Here is a 22,868-nt window from a genome sequence, read left to right as displayed (position 1 = left end):
TAYGAGTCATCTATAGCATGAAACTGCCCAAAGAACTCATACAACAAAACTAATGACAAAACATGTACTTGTCATATATAACATGAAGTTTTTCTCACATCTAATGGCATAACATTGCCCCTGTACCTGCTTGGTATGTGAGCACTTGTCAGTGTAAAGGATGTGGATAATTTATTGCGAACTTATACCACAAAGGCAACTACAAAGTCCCATGTATTTCAAATTCATTTGTGACTTATTTGGCTGTAAATTTCAATTGCAGTAAAAAAGAAGCCAGGATAGCAGACACTGAAATGTGCCAGACCCAAGTGCTATTACCCAGCTTCATGAYAAGGCAGGCCCCTTTGCTCTGCTTCCTTGGCCTACATGTGGCTCTGCTGTTTGTCAGAACTTGTCCCACCAAGCACTGAGGGCATATGAAAAACTCCTGCTTGGCCAGTGGGCAATCACTGCTGAGGCTTGTAATACTATCCGCACACACTCTGACGAACAGCTAGACTCTAGTATAAGCTGTCATGCAACTCCAAGCCTCAGTTTCTTACCCTGTAGTACCCTGAAGATTCCCCCACCTGCAACATCCTCCAGTAAGATGCTCTCTGCCACAGTTTGATATTCAGCGCTGAAATCAAGGCTCTGCGCAAACTGGGGAACACAATCGCATCCTCTAAAGACTATTAACCAAGGCCCCACAGACACTGCAGTCAGGCTTGAGGTAGCTGCAATACTGCAAACTGTCTAGTTGCTCTGTAAATCCTAATGGGATGAAAGTTGCCTTCTGGTACCATATCCCCTACATACAGAAGAAAGGTAAGTTTTGGACTAGAGATTCTTGGTGAGGGCAGCCACAAGCTCAATCATCAGATTTTCTCCACAGATTACATGTTCAAATTTGTTTCAGTTCAGCAGCTTTATCCATTTACTATAAACTCTTACAAGAGAGAGGAGCCTCAGCAGCCTCCAACATGCAAAGCCCTCCCCTGACCCATCTGCCTGTATTTCCCTGTGTACAAAGGACAGAAAAGCAGTTACTCACAGTGGCCTACTCCCATGACTCCGTAATGATTGGATACTGCAATGAGGTCGTACACATATGAGCCTGCTCTTGGGTCACAGACAAACTCAGACATGTTTAATCCCCTGAAAGGAAACCCAAAGGTATCAGCACATCAGTAATCTGCACATACTGAAAACTAATGCCTGACACCAATGAAGCTCTGCAGGCAACCAGCACTGGGGACAGAGGAGTGTTGAGCTCAGCTGCTCAACAGCTAGATATTAYCAATGTAGAGATCAGAAATACTGCACCTCCTACATGGGGCAGGTCCTAGTAAACACACTAAATGCTGTCCAGAGATTTAAAGTGAGATGCTGAATAAAACGAACCTCCAAGTATGTTGCTGGACAAGCATGAAAAGGGAGAGACCAGAGCAACAGGGAGTAACCTTCATCCTGCAATAGGATGCTGACAAATGAAAAGCAGAGGGAATAAGGTAGGCTTTCACGGTATGTAAGTGGTATCTTCAACACTACAATGTAGCTCTGCCCTCAAAATGTGCTAGATTCTCTGCAGATGTTTGGTTCAGCAGGAAACCCATGTTTCAGCTTGTCTCCCAAAGATAGGGTACCTGCCATTACCTGGAATTCTTTAAGATGTGTAGAATTGATTCATTTTAAAATTCACCCAATGCCCAAAAGCTAACCCACAGCAATGAACATTCCTATTTCCCTAGGAGCACATATACCATGTAACGTATCATCCTGGCCCACTTCACTTCTCTGGAGCAGAGCAATTGGGATAAGAGTGGCAAATAAACCACTGACGAGCCCTTTGCCTGGAGATGACCAGAGCTGCACTTGTGCCTGGTTGTCTTGCAGTTCAAACCCAGTAGAAAGGGCTGTTCCGATTACAGATTTAATGACAAAGATGCACAAGAGTAAAATCAGACCAACTCTTCATCACTAGCTTGAGAAAAAAACCTACCTGATGGGGAATTCAACAACAGTRTCAAGTTTATCCCTCCAGTATCTGCTGTATGAGAATCGTTTTAAATGCACCACAAGAATCTTGGGCAAAGACCACAAATCAAACTTCTTTGTGGCTTGCTGATGTTTCTTACAGTTAGGGCAGTACCTGAAGAAGAAGCACAAAACAAGGAAATGAATGACTACGTTAAAAGAAAAACTTCCGTCCTCCTKTTAAAGGATGCATTGATAGTGCAGTATAGCCCCTCTAAGGAGAAGGCATTTTAGGATTGTTTAATATGGAGAAGAACAAATTTTCTCTGAGCTTTCCAAACAGCAATCTGTGTTCACTTTGTAGTTAAAATGTCCTAGTAAGAGTGCATTAATTGAACATTGTTCAAAAATTATTTTTTTTGTTAAAAAAAAAGATTTAAAGATCCCAATATTCCTTTACTATTTCCCTTACAGCAGAAAAAACAGATAAATATTGCAAACATATCTACAACATGTAACTGGAAGTGAATAATAAACAGTCACGTAATGCAACCAGAAGTTAATTTCTTAATATAGCTAACAAAATCAGCTTCCCAAAATATTCTGCACACACAGTAATGATGTTTTGTTTTTTTGGAGAGTGTCATACACTCTCTRCAGCCACTTGGCTACAGCCCCACTAGACAGAAAGCTTTGGTAAAACTAGGAGTGGCTTGGGACTAGCACAAGCTCGAGGTAAAACAGAGTTAAACCTGAAGGTGGCCATATGCTTTCACTCTTTGCTATCGCAACTATTTTCTCTCACACTGTCTGGAAGAGAGAAGTACATTGGGGAAGTGAAAACCAGCCTCATCTCAGGAAGCTACACGCCTGCTTGCCACCTTTCTCAATAAAGGTGGGAAGCCGATTACAAACATGGGTTAACAAAAGRTATTTATAGTGTCAGTGACTTAACAGAACTAATATATTTCCCACAGACRAAGACAAAACTGGGAAACTATAAGAATCCCCTGACAACTAATGCAAACTCAAATAGTTACAGCTTTTCAATGGAAAGTGAGAGACACACAGAAAATCTTACCAAGGATCATGTTCACCAAGCGTTTCCATAGTAGTAAAGAGCTCAATACAGTCTCTGAGGGCTACTACAGCCTTCTTCTTCTGTGGTTGTAACATACTTCCATGCTTTTCAAATGCCTAGTAAAAGAGATGTATGATTTTATTCAATTCCATGCAGACTTTAATCCTTAACATCACGAAAATGAACATGCTCACCTTCACCATACTGGCTGTGTCTGGTCCCTTCCCCATCTACAATCATTTCAAGCTTCCAGCCTTTCCCTGCTCGTATTACAAACTGCCCTTTCTGGTCTTTCCACCTCAGACAYGAGCCCAACCATCAAGTACCATGCAAGTTCACAAAACAGTTATGAAAAAAAAAAACTTCCAGACTACTAACCCGTGACTCCTGTTCATCAAAAAGCAGCCTCCGCATGTCAGAATCCCAGTCAATAGCAAGTGTAGAAAAAGCTACAAGAAAGAATAATGAAATATTTGTTGTTAAGTTGTAAGAAGGAGGAAGGAAAAGSATAACAGGGTAATAATTACCATTCAGTTTTAGTATTTTCCCTTCTACAATGGAGTTTATCTCGGAGGTCCCATAGGAATTCACAAGGCTAAAAGTGAAAAGCTGCTTCTTGCGAGGCTGTGTATCTCTTGTTGACTCAATCTGCATACAGCCGTCGGCATGGCAGGAATCAATTTCYGCCAGCTTTTCCTTGCCTTCCTGCCCCCCATCCTGATGTTCCATCTCTTCGATTTCACCTAGCAAAATTTCAGACAAGCAATATTAAGAACTTCAGTGAAAGTTAACACCGACAGCCTCATGTTGACAAATGTTTGCACAAGCCTGTAACAACAGGCATGGACTGCTTGCACAAAGAAATGAAAAACATGAAAAAAAAAGAAGAAAAGAAATCTGCACTTGCTGAGCAGCTGTATCTGAAGCTATATTCTATCCTTTAACAGATGCCAGATAATATACTGGGTTTTATATCCTATTTGGGCACGTATCAGGAACGATGAAGAATGCTCAATTCACAGTAAGTTAGTGATCACACGCACTGACAGCACACCCTAAGTAACAWCTCAATAGAGAACCAGCAAGGTTGAAAGGTATCTTTACAGGAGAGAGGAATATGCAAGTCCTCAGCAAAGTTATTTCCATACTTTGGAGAGGAGAAGAAAATATAGACTTGCCCTCCCACTTTACATTTTCTATTTAACTTGCTTCAGTTGTTACTCTTGCAGCAGCACGAGTGAATTACTTCAAAGGGGAAACGGAAACATGCAGTGCCATAATCATAAAAGCTTCCTTATAAGCATCCATCTATCCATGAGACCCTRCGACCCAAGGTTAAAGAAGTAGAAATGGTATTTTGCAGTCATTTCTCCAGAAATCATCTCAGCAGCTAACAGGCCTGCCTTATTAAAGGGCATACTAAAAAAGGAGTCTCCTCTAGATGCAGGCACCTGAGCAMCTGACAAAGGACCAAGGGTTTATTAACAATAGTCAAGATTAATGCACAACACCTTGTTATCCAACTACTATTTACTCACACCTCTGTTATCTCTTGAAAGGAAAATGGTCTATAAGAATTCTTTGTGGTATGGTGTCTTAGAAGTCCTATGCAATAGTGTGGTTTAATGATCGTGCAGAAATAAAAGAACCTACTGTAGCTTAAACCCATTATACACAGTGTAAATTAAAGACTAATAAAAGCTTGATGCTTCTAAACATTTTTGAAAGGACTTTACCTTCAGCCACACCATTTGAGCCGTTGCAGGTTCCTTTGTCTGGGCACAGTGTAGAGTATTCTTCTGCCAAAGGGAGTTTCACATAGCGGCTAAACAAGGGGAACACTTATCACACACACATATTGCTACTTTACATCACAAAAACTGCATCTTCTCTGCTATCAGTGATAACAGTCCTAATTCCACACAACAAATCAGAATTATTTTGCATAGCACCATTTACACGCTGAGATCTCTCAGAACGAATCAGCAGACAAGGGCAATTCAATAAGACTACGTTGTTTCGCTGTTTGTACCAAATCTGACTGGCAGCAGATGGAATGTGCAAAATTATCAAGTTGTGGTGGCCCCACTGGACTGAATCTTAGTCTGAAAGCCCAGAAAATACAGTCCGAGTTCTGCTCTTGATATGTTTTGCAATACCAAACAGGTAACTTCCCCCATGACYGCCCTCACTAACAGTATCTTACAGCCTGCTTTTACAGAGCCCAGCACTCAAGGCTTTGAATCATCCTATTACAGTGTAATTGGCTGAGTGAACACCAGAACTTTGCACAAGATTCAGTTACAGACATGACTTACCTGATCTGTTCCAAAACCACACCGTACAAGTGATCCAGAGTGAGCTTGTCTTTCAGCACAGATATTAATAGTGGCTGACCAAAGAGTATGGTTCCTGAAGTATTGCTGGATTGCCTCACTGTCTTTTCCCGAAAGTAAATGGAGAGAGTAACATATTCTGAGCCATCTTCACTTGGCTTGCATACTTCATATCTATTTTAAAGACAGAGGAATGGTTATTTCTATTACCAAAGCACAGCAGGCAGAAGCAACATTAACTCAGTCCAACAAAACTTACTCCAAGGTAGGGTTCCCCCAWGAAGGGCAAAAGGGATTTTACACTCATTTTACTGTCATAAAACATTACCCTGACAACTAGCTATCGCTTCAACCAGAACAAGATGTCAGTAAAAATATCTAAGAGACTTCTAAATTTCCCAGTGTTTGTTCCTTCTGGAAGAAGAAACCCTGTCAGTTCCTCATGTCTTGCATTCCCCCAGTCTCTTGTACAGTCTATGCCTGGGGCTCACATCACTGATTAATCAATGCTTTGGAAAACCAACAGTTTAGAAACATCTGTTTCACAGAAAATTCAAGGACAGTAACATGCAAGAAACATTTTGGAAGAAAACAAACAACTCTACAGAGCAGTCAAATGGATGGTCAAAATAAATCTGGTGCCTAAGGCACAGCTTGTGCTATTGGGTGAAACATCGTATCAGATATTTGCAGATATGAGAGCCAAAAGAAACCATCTGGTCCAGTGCTATTGGCTTGTTCACTTGCAATATGTACTTAGGACTATTCRCTACAAAAGAACTTGCTTTCAGGGATGCCAAGTCACATGGCCCTTTAAATTTTGGCAAGCYACATGCTCCAGACTTACCTTAAAATCAAAATGTTTAATAAGTTTTCATGCAAGTAAAATGTCCTTACACACAACTACCAAGATCTCAATCTCACCTCTGAATATACCAACTCTCAATAGCTCTTTCATCACTAAAGCCACCTCCCCTCTCAAGAGTCAGGAGGCAGACTTTTGTTCCTGTGCTTAGCATGCCCCTGCTGAGCAGTAAGGGGAACAAATTTAAGAGCTGTGGTTCCACTCCACACTAATTGAACAAAAAAGGGATCCCAGGCCGAGGCCCGCATTGAGTCCAGCCATGACGGTGGAGTACATGAAGCAAAATATCCTTCCAGAGAGTCTCATCCCAACCCAATGAGGTTCAGAGTCAGCATAGAAGAGCCCAATACAAACTACTGTTGAGGCTTTCTGTGCTACCAATGCTCCAAAGCTACACAACAGCACTGAACTCAGCTTGTACCTTCTAAAGGTTCCTGAGAAATAGCACCACAAGAAGCTGAATTATTTTATTTAGTAAAATTCAAATAAAAGACCATCCTGAGTCACCAAATATCATCTCTAATTAACTCCAGGTCCTGTGRGACCCTTAGACTTGACTGCCACAAAATCAAACCGTATGTGACATGCCCAAGATGCACACATCCCTCCACATCCTCGTGACTGCCTATAACACCACCTACATTACTCTAAGAGGAGAGGCTAAAGCAGCCCCCATTTATACTCTGGCTGGGATCTGCATGAGAGTAAAGACATTCTCTGTGCGACGGAACAGATGGGATAGAGAAAGTATTACCCTTATGCAAGTGTCATTCATTACAAATAACCCTGGTACACGAGCATGCTGTAACCCTAAAATATTCTGCAAAAAAGCATTTCCAAAGCTTCCCAATGGAACATAAACAAAACCACATATATGCACCTCTACCCACTCCAGCTAGAGACTGGACTTCTCAGAAGAGCTTTTATAAAGCAATGATAAAAGCAGACACTTAAAACACTATTTGTCATTTTCTGAATCTCTTCAGCAACAGCCCTTCTAAAAAAATTCTAAGATAAAAATCCTGTTATAGTTTAAGGAAGTCTGTAGAACTAATACTAGGAATTACTGGACAATAAACTGTACTTCTGTACCTTATAACTTAATTAAAGTAACAGAAAATAAAGATGATGCTACACCAGACTGACTTTTGAAAGCATGTTGCTTAGAGTCATTAGCTCATCTGCTACCATACTGTCAGACATTGGCCAGTTGCCCTTATAAATCATGTCAACTTTGAAAAGCCCGAAAACTGCYAAGAAATTTTAAACAGGGTATGACTTGATTAGTATTCATCCTGACAAAACAGCACCATGGAGCTTTCAGGTCTGTTGTTCTTATTCAGAAAGGAGGCAGTGAGCAATGAAGTTGTTAAATTAGCAAGGGAAGAAGTTAATTAAGCTTCCTAGAATGCTATTAGCAGAACCATAGAAAGACACAGCAGACTTATGTGAAAGGACACTGAAAGCAGAGAATACTCTGAGATAAGCGCCAAGCTAACACATATACTATATGTTGTTCAACTACTCCCTCCAGTGTGCTGAGACATAAACAGAAAATCAAGCTGGGAAAGACTACGTAGGTCACAGGTCAGTAAGCAACAACACTCAAGAAAACAAGTGTATTTTGTAAGACAACAGAAAATGATGGGAGGAGAAAAAGTACTGCAGAAGCTAGCAACACAGATACATCTGAACAAGATTACTACTACGCACTAACTCAGAAATGCAACTATCAAACTACAGTGGAGTCAGAAGTTGGCAATAAGAATGAATGGAGGCCTGGAAAAAATTGGGCGAGAGTGCTGTGCAGTCAGATTTCTTCAAGGAGACAGGAAACTGAAATGTAACACCGAGTATTTTCTTCAGACAGTGGGCAGTTTGCCCTGTAGAAATCTGTCACAGGATTTTGTGAGAGTCCTAGAAAGGAGGAAAACTGAAAAGGGTAAGGGATTTCAACAAGCAAGTCTTTTTCTGAAGGTTAAGAAGGATAAATTCATTTCGGAAGGGATACAAACCCTCATTTCAAATACGTAAATCCCAATTTGGAGAAGTGAGGACAAGTTTTCCAGATCAGCCTACTATAGGATGTCACACATCTCAAACACTTCATATAAAACTACTGGACTAGCTGGTTTGCTGATCTATCCAACACAGCACAGTAATTCTTGTAGCCTCAGTCACATTACCAAACCTGCTATTTCTGCAGCCAGTCATGGTTTTCAAGACCATAAACTCTTCTAACCTCAAAACACAGCATGTTGTAAAAGAAGGTAGAAAACTTGGTTCATATGACATGCTAAATATTTTATTCAAATATACACATCTTTTTAAGTTAAAGGTGACCTGCAAATCAATTTGTCAAATTTTCATGAACATGAGCAATACGTGTAATATAACATGCCCCCATTAGCCAGGCTAAGAAAACAGGGGTATCAGTATATAATCAAGATGTTTTTCTTCTTAGGCCTTTAAGAACTAAGAAGAAATTAAAAAAAAAGATATCCTTGCAGTACTGGACAGCGGAGTTTGTTTTTGCAAATCGTACTTACCTGACCCCTTGTAGGCCGGCTCCAAGCTCCAGCAGGATCCCTGGGTGATGTGATATCACCAGCATGGTGTATGCTGGGGTGTTGCATTGGAGCGGGAGCCGGAGGTCCTAGTGGGGCTGGACTTCATGGAACCTAAGGAAAAGAAATAGTAAGCTTTTGGTTATGTGCTGAATGCCGGTCTCTGCTTAGCCTGGAGAATGAGAGCATTCAGCACAAACACTGAAGTAATTTTGTCAAATTGATTTGCAGACCACCTTTATGTAAGTGACTTTGTGATCATATGCCACAGATTTCTCTGTCCTTTCACAGAAACAACATGCCTCTAGCGAAAAATTTACAATGCTGTGAGAAGTGGGCTATTCCCACCGCCCCCTGGCTGCACTGCCCCTGCATGTCATGCCAGCAACCTTACTGCAAGTCTTATATCAGAGCCCTTTATTTCAATATTTTATTGCCTCTTCCTTGATGTTAATTATTAACAAATCTTGCATCAGTACTACACTGTATTTCCAAGCCTATCATGAGGAAAAAGAGACGAGTGGAAAGCCCTACGAAAAAGGGGCTTGGAGAACTGCAGTCCCAAACTCTCCTCCCATTACAGGTGATCTGAAAAAAAAAAGTGCATAGTTTTGTTCTGTTGTGCAAAATCGGTTAGATTCCTTTTGAGATGCATATGAGAATTAAATCACTTAAAAACCAAGAAGCCCAATAAACATTCACATTTTTGCCCTCTTTTAGAGGCTTTACTAGCAGAGAGCACATCAGGTAATACCATAAGAATTAGTGAGGCAGAAAGATTTACTGAAGCAGAAAACATATCTTACAATCCAGTGCAAAAATTTGTTTGTTACTGTCCATTTAGCTTAAATTCCAAATCAAGTCCAAGGGGCTTTTGCCCTTCTCACCCAAACATTCAGGATCTCCCATCACTTTATTAGGATAATTCACAATGCATGTCTCTGTTCCAGATGCCCTGATAAAAAGGTTAGCATAAATAAATCTGATATTTCTCCACTGAAAACAGAAAAATGCAGCTTTTCAAGCTGCTGAAATCACTTAAAAAGAAAAAAAAATATATGTGCAGTATTTTAAATTTCCCCCATGCTGCACTTTTCATGAACAGCAAGCTTCCATTATCTCAACAGTATAATCTAGACTAAAGTGTCTGTGCCTGCAGACCCTTTGTCAAACAGCTATAAGTGAAACAATAAAGTGCACTCCAGGTAATTTACTCCTATTCTGTGTCATGGGCTTTCTTGTTTAGCAACACTTCGAAATAAAGCATTTTGCAGAAAAAAATAAGATCCTGCTCAGCAATCAACTAATGCTGGGATCTAAATCCAAACATGAAGCTTGGCAGACACTGGTGTCAAAAGTAACACAACAAATTCCAGCTGAAGTACTTATTTTTTTTTTTTAACCATGCTGCTAGTGGGGCACAAACCTTCTGCAGTATTCGATTCCTCCTTGAATTTGCAATGGAGACCTGTTTTGCTGGTTGACAAGTGCACAATGCTTTAAAACAGAAGTCTGTTGAACCCAAAGGGAAATTCTTCTCATAAGCAAACCCACATCTGGCTACTGCTTTCAACAAAACAAACCTGGATAAAGACTGTAAGAGACTGATCACTTATGTTAAAACTCTTTAGTCCTGATCCACCTTAATGCAAGGCTGAGAGAGGTATGAAAGACAAGCTGCCAGGTTAAGTCATCAAAAGGCTTTGAAATTTCAGAGAGATTTCAACAACTGATTTCAGTTGCAGAAGACAATCATCTAACTTGTAGACAATAGCCTTGGTTTCAAGGCCAGGAAAAATATTTGTAAAAAAAAAGCAATTTGATCAAAGCAGTCTCCAGTTCCAAAAGTGGGTAAGCGTGCCCCACTGCTCATCTCCCAGCTGTGCTCCAGCTCTTAATCAACCCCACTGGGAACAAATGAAACCTATTAAGAATCATATACTGAAGATCCACTGGACTCTAAGGGGAATCTACTTTGGAGGGAGAGAGAGCGAGCAAGGAGCAAAACGTACCCACTCTGAGAGTAGCAGCCCAAGAAAGCAAGAGCTTCAGGGCCTTGAAGCTCCCCCAGGTGCTACACACTTGCTCTTCACCTTCTCAGACACTAGCAAGGATTAATAACACAACCTTGTTTTGGTTCTGCCAGTGAAGGGGGTATTGCTTTTGCGATGAGGCAACTATTATGCAATCAAAAAGACAATCTGAACTCTAGCATGAGAGCTGTGGCTCTTCATTGCAGCTTCTCTCACAACTTCCCTTGTGCAGAGTTCAAGAAAAAACAAAGGGACCTGTGAAGACACCCAAATTCAAAGACCCAGCAGCATAAATCTTCAGGGGGCATAGCGCGGGAGAAGCAAGCAAAAAAATAAACAAAAAAAAATCATGAGGAGTTCAACTGCTTGCGATTTTTAACTATAAGTTTGGGGAAAATACACTTGAGAAGCTCATTTCTGAGCATGTTATACTGATTAAAGTATATTCTGAATTGCTCACTGATTTGTGCTTTGTCTTCTAGCCAGTAAAACAAGTACTGTCGATCTAACTTCAATTACTTCAAAAATAGTAATGAGACATAGGCATTACGATTTGAAAACCAGGAGGTCTGCCACTGGACATTGCTGTGAAGTAATAACAGTGGTTAGTATATAAGAGGGACTAAAAGTTGCAGAGATTAGCAAAGCATGATCTAGGAAAGAGTCCTAATGAGTAATTTAGACATTGATGATATCTAGACATCTCATGTTAATTTAAATACAGGATTTTAAATTGATAAAGACATATCTTATTTAGCACAAACAGTGAGCTAACAGTCTGCAACAGTCATATCATGAGTTGCATTTCACACATCAACTTTAAACACTTCTAGAACTACTTCTAGGTTAACACTCAGTATTAACACTCAGTACCTAAGAACACACCCTGCAAAAGACACCATGAATATTTTTCTCCTGGTTACTTCTCCAGTCAATAGTTGACTTATCTCTTGCTGAGATTTGCTGCCCTACAGGCACGATATCCCAAAAGGATGTATATTTCCCATCTGATTTGTAACACAGATAAAAGTAATATTACAAATCCATCTTTTCTACTACACAGATACAGAAACTGAAATGTTTTAGTCTCACCACATGAATTAGATCACCCAAAGAAATGTAGGGAAATTTTTTTTCAGAACACAGTAAACAGCAAGTTTCTTCCTTGAATCAATTCCTATCTTCTCAGCTCAACTGAACACTAGAAAGTTTTTTTTTAGAAGTTTATTTTGTGGCAATATCAAACATAAAATATAATGATATGAAACATTTGGTAGGTTAGCATGATTTGTGGAAAAGTACGGGGTTTAAAACTGTGAATTTCAGGTGAAACTATTGGAGATGTAAACCATTAAACAGGAATACTTTTTCCTAGACAGTAGTTCCACTCATTTATTAATATAGGTAATAAAGGTAGTTTTCTTTCAGAAACAGAAAGTGATGGATGCCACAGTTTAACTAGGGATACACTACTCAGCTACATCAGTCTAGAAGAGAAGATCTCTCTCAAGTTAAACAATGTAGAATATACAGAGGTTTACAGAGCTATGCTCCAAATAATTGAGCCTTTTTCCTTACTTCTCCAAAGGATGAGCCTTTATTCAAACCCAAAGTAAAAAAAATACCTTTCAGTAGGTGCTTCAATCTTCTTCAGTGACTTTAGAGAAACTGAATTATTTCTCCACTAAACACAATTTCAACTACAGACTTCTAGTTGAAACTAAAATGGATGCGAGTTTGTTCTTTAAATGCAGAAGATGCTGAAAGACACTATTTGGAAATATTTTTGATTCCTCTCTTTAGCAAATGGCAAGATTATTTGCATACAACCTTACAAGGTGAATTAAGTTGTTGGGGTATCATAAACCCTTGAAGTTAGCAGAAGCACCTGGGAGATCTAGGCGCATTGCAAGATTGCCACTTTCTTTGGCAACACCTCACAAAAATAAGCCTCAATCTGACATGTTACAATTGCTATTAACTTCTGCCAGAAAGGTAACACTCATGCTACATCTTGAAGAGCACTTTCTTTTTTTTTCAGCAATGCCTTTCAAGCAGCCCCTGCCTCCATTTCTGAGCCACTCCCCCAGTTACACCAGTACAACCATGCATGAGGCAATGTGGCAGACCACATTGAACATGAAAATTATTATTTAAATGCCAATTTATATCCTGATCCAGTTTATTTTCCAGCTCCAGAGTTATATCAACACAAGTCAGAGGCAAGACTGAACACTTTAGGTTACTCACCTAGTGCTTAAGATACGCACAAGTTGTGTTTTCACATTTCAAACATAATAAACAGGAAATCTGAGGAATTTATCAATGTGGATAAGTATCTGAAGGGAGCGTGTCAAGGGGACGGGGAGAAACTCTTTTCAGTTGTCCCATGTGACAGGACAAGAGGCAGTGGGCACAAACTGAACCACAGGAAGTTCTGCCTGAACATGAGGGGGAATTTCTTCCCTGTGAGAGTGACAGAGCACTGGAACAGGTTGCCCAGAGAGGTTGTGGAGTCTCCTTCTCTGGAGATATTCAAGGCCCACCTGGATGCAACCCTGTCTAACATGCTGTAGGTGACCCTGCTTGAGCAGGGGGGTTGTACTAGAGGACCTCCAGAGGTCCCTTCCAAGCTTACCAATTCTATGATTCTATGAAACCAGTTAGGTTGGAAAGAACAACTTAAACAAGGAATCCAAGGGGAAAGGACAGAGCTGCTCCTCACTGCCCTGCTTTAGAGAAGAGGCCCGAGAAATAAATGTGCATTTCAGTGCCTGAATTCAGGCCCTAGGGAGAGCAGCTGTGGAAGGTGCAAGTTAGAGCTGCATTTGCTTCCGATTAAAAAAAGCAAGCAAGACTACTTGAGAGAAATCCCACTGACTAAAGTGTACAATGGCTAGTGTAACAGCTGCTACCACCGGGATGGGACAAGGGAGTCCCTGCTACCTCTAGCCAGCATTAAAAATATCCTTTGTACAAGAAGGAGAAAGCAGAGATGCACCTCCCGGCTACAAGTCAATTCTCAATGGAAAACAACCTTTGAAGTGAGAGAATAAAAAGGTTGATATTACTCTGTTATGCATGCAGCAGTGTTTTAGCACTGATGTACTACAGCCAAACAGACAAAATTATCTCTCCAAAAAACAACTTGGATAAATCTTATAGACTTAAAGATTTGCAAAGCTAGAAAAACTTGCATAAGACAGATTCAGCTTGACTAAGAGTTTTAATTCACACAGAGCTCCAGAGATTCCTAAATATGAGGAAAGGTTAAAAATACACACCGCAAAGGAAAACTAAAGAAAAACGTTATTTCTTATTACAGAAAAAAATACTAGAAATACACAGAGCATTAAAAAGAGTGCACATTCTCAAACTGACAACAGTAAGAACATGCTGAAGGCAATGAACAACAAATCAAGAGAGTTATTCTTAATTTCAACTGAGTCCTTTACTTTTTCAAAGGAGGTTCAAAATTTCTGCTAGCACCACTATGTTCTCACAGCCCACTCAGCTCAGACTCTACAAGCAAGGAGCAGCAAAAGGATAAAAAGAACCAACGAATTATTCAAACTGCACTTCAGAAATTACTTTAAAACCCACTTTTTCCCCCATATTTTTTCCTTTGCAATGATCTTAAGGCTAAACCGATGTATTGTCAATCTCCCCTTTCACACCAATCTCAGCAAACACAAGACCTTAAATTCCACTATTTTCATCTATTAAGAAACCTCACATTACTAATACCACTTGTTACACAGTCCAAAAACCAGATYGTCTGTGATAAAAATAACTATGCACCTGCCCTTAAAGAGCTTTGCTCCTTATCAACAAGTGTTTCTCTGCCATGTTTCTGAGACAAGACTCTCTTCTTAACATAAGAATGTTGGCTTTTAGCTATAAGTTAGAATATGAAAATACAACTTTGCATAGCATTTTCTTGGCAACACCATCCTTAAAGGAATTTCTATGCACAACTTCCCTGCGGCTCCAGCCTGAGGGCCTGGCTGCTTGCTCTTGCCTTCACAGTGCTCGTTTCATCTTAAGAGGGGCTTACGTGGAAAACAGGATTAGCAAGATTTCTTCCTGCTACCTATCCTCTTACTTGTAGGGTTACTTTTAACCCAAATCAGTTCAGTGATATGATTCACAACATCACCTCATGTACAGTTGGGCAAGCACAGAAAAGGAAATGGTGACTAAAAGAAAAAAGTATATACATGGAACCACTGCTCAGTTAATACTTCTTTTCCCCTCCAGGAGCAGGGCTACTCCAGACATAGCTGTTAAAGAGTTTTCCATGGAAAAATTCCAGCTACAGCGAAATGTTTTTGTAATTATTGTGTTACAGGAAGGACTCCCTACTGTGAGAGGAGGAGCCGGGAGTATGTGCCATGTTTGCAAGCTGCATTTAAGGAAAGGCCACCTGAATGTCATGTTTCTTTCTTCTCTACATTTACTAGCTTTGAAGACAGACTTGCTTATGATGACTTTAAAATACTCTGACAAAATGGTCTTCGCAGAAGCCAAATGCCCATCCAAAGCATCCTACCTGGCCACACCCTTACCTGCAATTGAAGAAAACAACTGATACGACAAGAACTTCAAGAAAACTCAAGATGCTACATCTCAGCTACGAGGTCACCATAGCTGGCATGACAGAAAAGTGCTAAGCAACGTGACACAGCATCCTGCTGTGTGGAAGGTACACTTGGCACAAGAGCGTGCCTGTGCAGAACTTCACATTGGCACAATTCTATAGAAATAACTTACTGATGCTGGAATGTTCTCACAGAAAAAGAGAAAGATTGGACTTCTGAAGGTCTGGATTTGACCTCCCAAGTTCCAGGTCCAATTGCTAATCCCCAAAGTCAATGTCATTTTCTGTGCAGTACTTCAGCTTTTCAGCTGCAATAGAGGAACAATACTTTTCCTCCAGATTTCGCAGGTGACTCAAGTCATCTCATACATCAAGCACAACCAAATCCTTAACTTAAAGTCTCTAGGAACCACTGAGGCAGGTCTATTCAGTCCTTCACAATTAAATGCAAACAGCAGAAGTGCCACTGAAAAGTCTAACAAAAAAGATCACACAGTCACAGTTAGCTTGGTGCTATACCAACCAGGTTGAACGTTACAAGAGGCAGAGCGTAATAACTTAGACTTCGTGTTATGCTAATAACCAGCTCCAAGGCTTTTGGCTCATTTGCAGCATAAGAAAAGTCAGTCTGAGCTTGTCTAGAAGTGTCAGTAAAAGTGCAACTACAATCTAGACAGAGATTACAACCTTCAGTTAATAACCTTCTGCAAGTGTATTTGAGAATACAGGGCAAAAAGCTCAAGTTTATATCATCAGAGGCCATGACTTCCTTTTTGTTAGGAAAACACCTACCAAACATTGCACGCACTGATCTGCTGCTAGGAAATGTCCTGCGTTATTATGGGCACACACATATGTAAATCRCTTCTGGACTACCAGACTAGGGGTCTACTTAGAGGCATAACGCTAAATAATAGGAGCTGGATTGGAAAGTGTCAACAGGAAGGCTTATATTTGGAGGAAAAAAAGATTCAAGTTTTACACACTGAAACCAAAGCAAGCATTCTGTAGCATTCTTCATATCAAGGCATCTTCCCACTTTACTCACACAAAAATGTCGTCTTTTGGTATAATATGATTTAAACCTTCATCCACTTGGAAGATTTTGTGGAATCGATGATTATGCACGTCTGTCACCACCATCTAGAACAGCAAATGATATTTGCAAAGAGATTATAGTAAGAGTTTAAGTAGCTTACGCAAAGTACTTAAATTCAGTTAGTTCTTATTCCTTCTTTTGCAGAATTTTCAGCACATCTAACAGAGCAATGATGTTCTCTGCAACAGCAACCAGTAGCTGATTAGCTGTATTCATTACGATGGACCAAAAAAGACAAGGCAAACAACAGGCTGATTTTACAGAGGTACTGTGCAGATGAAATTCCCAATACCTGCAAGTCAGTCTGATGGAAAGAGCACAGATTCCAGCATCAGCATGGCAACAGAATTAAGATTTCAGGCACAGAACACTCACAACTGAACGAGACCAAAACTGTCACCCTAAAAGCATCCCAAAGCTCACCCAATTCCTTTGTTCTTATAGGATGTCCCACAAAGAGATGGGCCAAAATACATTCGGCATCTCTCATTACTAAGAAACCATACTGAGTGTCAGGGGAGCTGACTTTCTGCCTCTTCTCTTAAACTTACTTATTCCAACAGAAGTGTCAAAATGAACACAGACTGTTTCATGCAACTTTTCATTTTACAAAGAGCAGCACTCAAACTCATGGTTTTGACACTATTCCATTATTTTCTGCATATCATCCATCTAAAAGCCCAACCAAAATGCTTCATAAATAACATATATTTATCACAGTTACTATGTTGTGTTTAACCTTACATTTTCTGCAGGAACCCCAGATAGTTTCGAGAGTGATTCACACAGGTCTGAGATGGCCCCCATCATTGGCACCACAACCCGGTACTAGAAACAAAAATAAAATCATGCTTACAGCAGGCCAAATAAACCCAAGCTAGGCAGAAAATGAGCAAATGGAAACCCTGAATTTACAGGCATGCTACAGAAGTTAAGCTCATAGCCACACTTCACTCTAGATCTTGGCTCTACCTTAAAGAAGAGGCTATAGGGTGGAAGGAAAGAGCCCTAAAAAGCTGGAATTCAGCTTTGGTCTGGATATCTGACCAAACGGAAAAAGGAGAGGAGAGAGGAGAGGAGAGGAGAAGAAAGTGTGCTCAGTACATAAACCTACAGTCTTATGTTTCAAAAAAAAGTGCTAGAACCATTCTCTCCTGGTGCCTCTGGAACTCAAGGTAAAAGTCATGACAGGCAAGCAGAAAAATGCTTGTGGACAGCAAACCAGGACAGATCCTTCTGCATACTGTCATAGGACTGGAGGTGTAGTCAAAGAATTCTATTCTGGACACACTCTCTGTACTGAAAAAACTCTAAAAAGCTCATCCAAAATATGATACATGCTGTATTATATTAAACTACAAAAAGCAAAAGGGCACAGCCAAAAACATTTTCATTAAAGCAGCAAGATCTTGTGAAATAGGTGGGAATGCTCTACCTCAGATACTGAACATCTGAAGTCCACCAATTCCTCCCTTCCAATAAACTATATGCTTTTCGGAAGACAGATCTGTGAGCTTTTAACATGGCTGAGATGTTCTGGAAGCAAGAGTGTGCATGGCTGCAAAAATCAGAACCAGAATGCAAGTACTACAATTTAATTTATCCTAGAATCCTTTTTTCATTGAGGAATTGGTATCATATATTTTAAAGAAGGATTCAAAGGCACTGTAGTGGTTGCAAATCAGCACATACTCAGAGAAATTATGTGGAACCCACACATTTCCCTTGACCAGGAAGGAGTTATTTATCAATATTCACTGGGATCTTTTCAGTTTTACTATGCATCTGCATACTGCACCATGGCCATCAGAAACTTTAAGCCCATTTCTCTTAGTACAACCACAGGATGGATAGCCCATTCCCCTGTGTTACACACCAGAGGTGGAACGTAGCGATTGCCTCTGGCTTCTTCTCAATCTGGAGATCAAAAAATGCAAATAATTGATTTTAAGGGGACTGAGGGTGCAAGGTAGAACATGCATGTGGCCAACTCATCTACAAGAGCTCCAGTTACTGAAAGTTCATTTAATCTTCAAAAGAAGATATCCTTTCAATCTCTATTCTACTGGTAAATCTTGCTTGTTTTCTGAATGAATCCCTTTTTTATCTTTTTCCTTTTTAAAGTATGAGTGACAAGAACAAATGCAGATATTCTTGATTTCACAGTTATACAGTAAATTCACAATATTTTTTCATTCCTCTTTTTATTTTATTATCTGCAATTTTTTTTGCAAGGCATTTCATTTAAATGAACAGTGCATCCAAGTATTGCCAGTTAATTCCTTCAAAATCACTTTGCTTTTGCTTTGGTAAATGCTCATCTGCCATTAGGGGATCCAGTCATTATCTTGGGCCTCCCAGATCATCTGTTTTTCTTAACACATATGGCAAGCACAAGGTTATTTTAAGTATGCACTGCCTAACCACAGGCCTATTTGGAAAAAAAGAAAACAAACAAAAAAAACAGTCTACCTTGGCAATGAGCTGGCTTTAAAAGTCAAAGTCATTTTTTTAGTTTTTGATAAAGATATTCTCTCTTTTATCATTTCTTTTTGATGTTGAAAGGTCTTACCCATTTTAAGAAGTTTCACCTTGACATTTCCCAAGGCACCAGCTGTAAACACGGCTATGCAAACACATTACTGTTTTCATGGAGCCGTATGTCATACAAGAAAACTCATTGTGGGAACAGATAAGTCACCTTCAGTTCATCCATGGTCCTAGTCTCACAGATCGAGATTTTTCAACGCCACTTGATTTTATATGCCCAATTCCAAGTTTATACATTAAAAATATTCCCCTCTTCCTCCCACAAGCAATCAATGCTATTTAGATGACTGGAAAGTCTCAATTTTAAAACAGACCTAAGAGAAAGAGCCTCAGATGACTCTGAGATTCATGTTCCAGGCATGCCTCACCTGGACAGGTCTGCGCTGCGGGTTTGCATATACTAGAGTAACTTCCATGAAACGGTCTCTTCTCAAGGGCAACGGAAGGGTTAAATAACAGAAGGGGTCAAAGGTCACAGAAATTTTAGCGCATTTAGGACAAACAAGAGTAGATTTGAAAAGGCCATGAAAAATATCCACAATGATAGAGTCATTTCTCAGTCTATGATTCTCCCAGGCCTCTTTTGCCACCACCTATAAGAAGGAAAAAAAAAGAAAATTTGTTCTCACAAACAAAATTCAGTAGTATGGCAAGAACAGGGACCACAGAAAACTCAAAGTTGATACTGAGTGACACAGAAAAATTTCACGGAAAAGTGGTCTACCACAGTGTGTTCAGCCTAAGGCAAATTGAGTTCTCAGTGAAACTACAGCTTTGTATCAAGTCAGACGTATTAGATGAATTTTGGCAAAATCACTTGGTCAAATATTCCTTGGTACAAGCAGTGTCAGAAACGTGAACAGAGCAGTGGACAGCGACTGGCTTGTGTGCCGTCCTTTGAAGCAGAAGGTTGCTAAGAAGATATGCTTCATTCTCTTCTAGAAGGAATAGACTTCTGCTGCCTTTTTCAGAAAACAATTGCATTTACAGCTTCTGAGAAAAATAAAAGTGTTTTATCCTCTGGAAATAATATGGTCCATGTCTCAGAGAAAGAGTATAAAAGGAGCCAAATCCAAGCCCCTGAGGACTTCCATAATACGATTTTAGATGCCTTATACTCATCTAAGAACATCTACAAACTGATATTTATCTATTTAATGTGCTTAAAAGCTCTAATTAATACAATATTTTTAATTTACAGTACAATATCATGCATACACACATATTTATAAATAAATATGTAAATGCCATATATACAAAAACACACTACAGTGGTAGTGTCATTAACAAGGATGTTAAGATAAGAACAGAGTTATTAGCTCCAACAGTGATACAGATGCAGGGCATAAATGTGTTTCATATTAATGGGAAAGGGAAGTATCTGAATAAAATGAAGGCATGCTGGACAAAGATCCTCTCCACCCCACGTGCTCAGCAGTTTCTCATAGAAAAGATTGATATGCTACTTGTGTTGTACTTGCATGTGTTGTATCATGCATGAAAAGACAAAACCACAAAGTTATTTCCAGTTACGAGGAAAAACAACTAGTTACGCACACTTCAGAACAATTATTGCATTTGGCTTTAGAGGCTGCTAAATCTCCCCCCCTTCCCAACATATTTATTCTGGACTCTGTATTTGTCAGTAGATCAAAACTGTATAATTATGTCACAGGATGAACTTCCCTTCTTCCCAGCGTAGAACTCTATTAGGCAACTTGTATCATAGCACATCTTCCTGCATGCCAGTACAAGAGAGATGCTCTGCTGTTGTAATGCAGCTCTACAACAGCTGTATGTTGCAAGGTGTCATGAAAAACTAGATTGGCCACAAAGTGTGACAGTGTTCTCCCCTCCCAGGTGCACTGTCTTGCAAGGGGGATGTTTGTGTGGCCTATGGGGAGCAAATAGGGCAGGAAGTGTCAACAAAACCCAATTATACTCCCTCAGAAGTAGTGGTTGCACTACTCTCAAGTAAAAGCACCATACCACATCAGGTCTGCCATTGGCATCCTTCAGCTCCAAGTAGGGCTTCTTCTTCACTCTATTCAAATCTTCATGTAAGCCATCTAGAAGAAAAGCCAAGAGCTCCTGGGAATCTTGCTGCTGATATCCTGAAAACTGAGGAGCAAAACGGCCAACCTGTGTCTAAAACATGATGCAACAGTAAGGGGAGGTAGATATTAGCTATGTGTAAAAGACAATGGCATAAAGAAAACAATCATATCCTGGCTTTTGCAGAGATCGATGCTATGTTACTCTATGTTAGTAGTGGACCCACTGATGTGGTCACTAACACAGTAAGGGTGTCAGGATAGTTCTCCCAAATATTTTTCTAAGTGTTGAGAGGGAAGAATCCATTTAGCGCTGTGATGCTCAATATCCAAATTATGAATATTAGTTTAGGTAMCGGAAAACAACGAACACACAGAAACCCACCAAACTGATGCATTTTGTACTTCTAGCTTTGCGCTTTCAGAAGTCTGCAGTTACCACAGTGCAGACTTGCTAAAAGATAGAATCTTGGAGTAGGTGGGCTGCAAGACTGAAAATGTTTGTGATAGTTTGTAAGTATCTTCTACACTGGGATTAAAACTAAGATTGAAAACCCAGTTTCAGCAGCCCTCAGCTATTCTAAAAATAGGAATGTGAACCTAATAAATGTAACATTTGTCTGAGTTGTGATAGCAACAGCACATCCAAATGCAGCTTACGTACTTCATGCAATGAGTGCCATCTTGCAACAGTGCCATTTAAAACATTCCTGCTTCTGAAAAGTAATAGAAAGGATCCCATAGGAAAATCAAAAATTAAAGGGACTTGTCAGTCCAAGTGATCCCATCACTAATTTTTCCACTAACACGAAGAGTCCAACAGCTTTCTGGAGCTATGCTTTGTACATTTTAACTACTCAGAAAGAGGACTGCAAGTGAACCCAAACTGGAAGGCTGTTTTATTAGAGAAAATTAATGCTGTCACTGATCAGCAACAACTGTTAGAAAAACAACACAAGCAGTACTGTTCTTAGAAATGAGAAGTTACACTTATTCCCATACTAAAACATTTTTACTGACGCCCGCTACTGCTTCAAATACTTCCTCTGAACAGAAGTGTACAGAATGATTTAAGCAGCGACACACGATGCATCACCAAACCCAGGTCACAGAAGTTAAGGGACATACTGTTGCTTCAGAGCTACCTATGACCCTAAAGAGGATGGATTTTTGCAGTCCATAAGACCTTGGCTCCAGAGGTCTGAGAAATACATACTCTCAACTTCAAGACCACATCATGTAAAACCTTAGCAGCAGCTGCAGGATACTCATTGCTTATTTCATATATTTGGTAAGTTTTCTTCCTCATTTTACAGAAACAAAAAGTTTTAATGTTCCTCAGATGCTTTAGTTATGATCTTCTGCATTGGCACATCTTTATTATATTTAAAACAAAAAGTGTAGTTAAACTTTTTCTAGGGATTTGAATACAACTGCTATATCCCAGTATTCCAGCTAAAAGCAGCTCATTACATTGAAGAACAGAAAACACAAACCAATAAATAATGTGATAGAAAAGCAGATGCACTTTCCTCTCTGCTTCATGATTCCATTTTAATCTGTAACTTGCACACCTTTTCTCACTGATTAAAGTCTGCAAATGACAATTCATCTGACCTTGCCTAGTCATAGCAAAGATCATTTAGATCCATCTGCCACCAGGCCTCAGGTACAGATGCATATAAAAAGCCTAAAAGGTAATTTACTAAATAAGGCATACAGTATTT

General features: G+C 39.8%; 1 protein-coding gene across 2 annotated transcripts in view; it reads right to left on the bottom strand.

Moving 5' to 3' along the window:
• The window catches only part of USP4 (ubiquitin specific peptidase 4), a 48,975-nt gene that overhangs the window by 3,347 nt on the left and 22,760 nt on the right, over positions 1 to 22,868 (bottom strand). For both annotated transcript variants that reach the window (XM_085316397.1, XM_085316396.1), the window contains 11 exons: positions 21,077 to 21,235; positions 19,456 to 19,680; positions 17,282 to 17,365; positions 16,487 to 16,581; positions 5,356 to 5,547; positions 4,774 to 4,862; positions 3,565 to 3,780; positions 3,416 to 3,486; positions 3,038 to 3,153; positions 1,982 to 2,131; positions 1,034 to 1,137 (listed from right to left, as the gene is read on the bottom strand). In XM_085316397.1, the coding sequence (XP_085172523.1) occupies positions 1,034 to 1,137; positions 1,982 to 2,131; positions 3,038 to 3,153; positions 3,416 to 3,486; positions 3,565 to 3,780; positions 4,774 to 4,862; positions 5,356 to 5,547; positions 16,487 to 16,581; positions 17,282 to 17,365; positions 19,456 to 19,680; positions 21,077 to 21,235 (1,501 nt within the window). The remainder of the gene's footprint in view (positions 1 to 1,033; positions 1,138 to 1,981; positions 2,132 to 3,037; positions 3,154 to 3,415; positions 3,487 to 3,564; positions 3,781 to 4,773; positions 4,863 to 5,355; positions 5,548 to 16,486; positions 16,582 to 17,281; positions 17,366 to 19,455; positions 19,681 to 21,076; positions 21,236 to 22,868) is intronic.

This window comes from Rhea americana, unplaced genomic scaffold, assembly GCF_003343005.1.
Source record: "Rhea americana isolate MKP2758 unplaced genomic scaffold, rheAme1 scaffold_469, whole genome shotgun sequence".
Taxonomy (NCBI): Eukaryota; Metazoa; Chordata; class Aves; order Rheiformes; family Rheidae; genus Rhea; species Rhea americana.
Note: the sequence above shows the minus strand (reverse complement) of the source record. Positions and strands in the feature narration are given on the sequence as shown.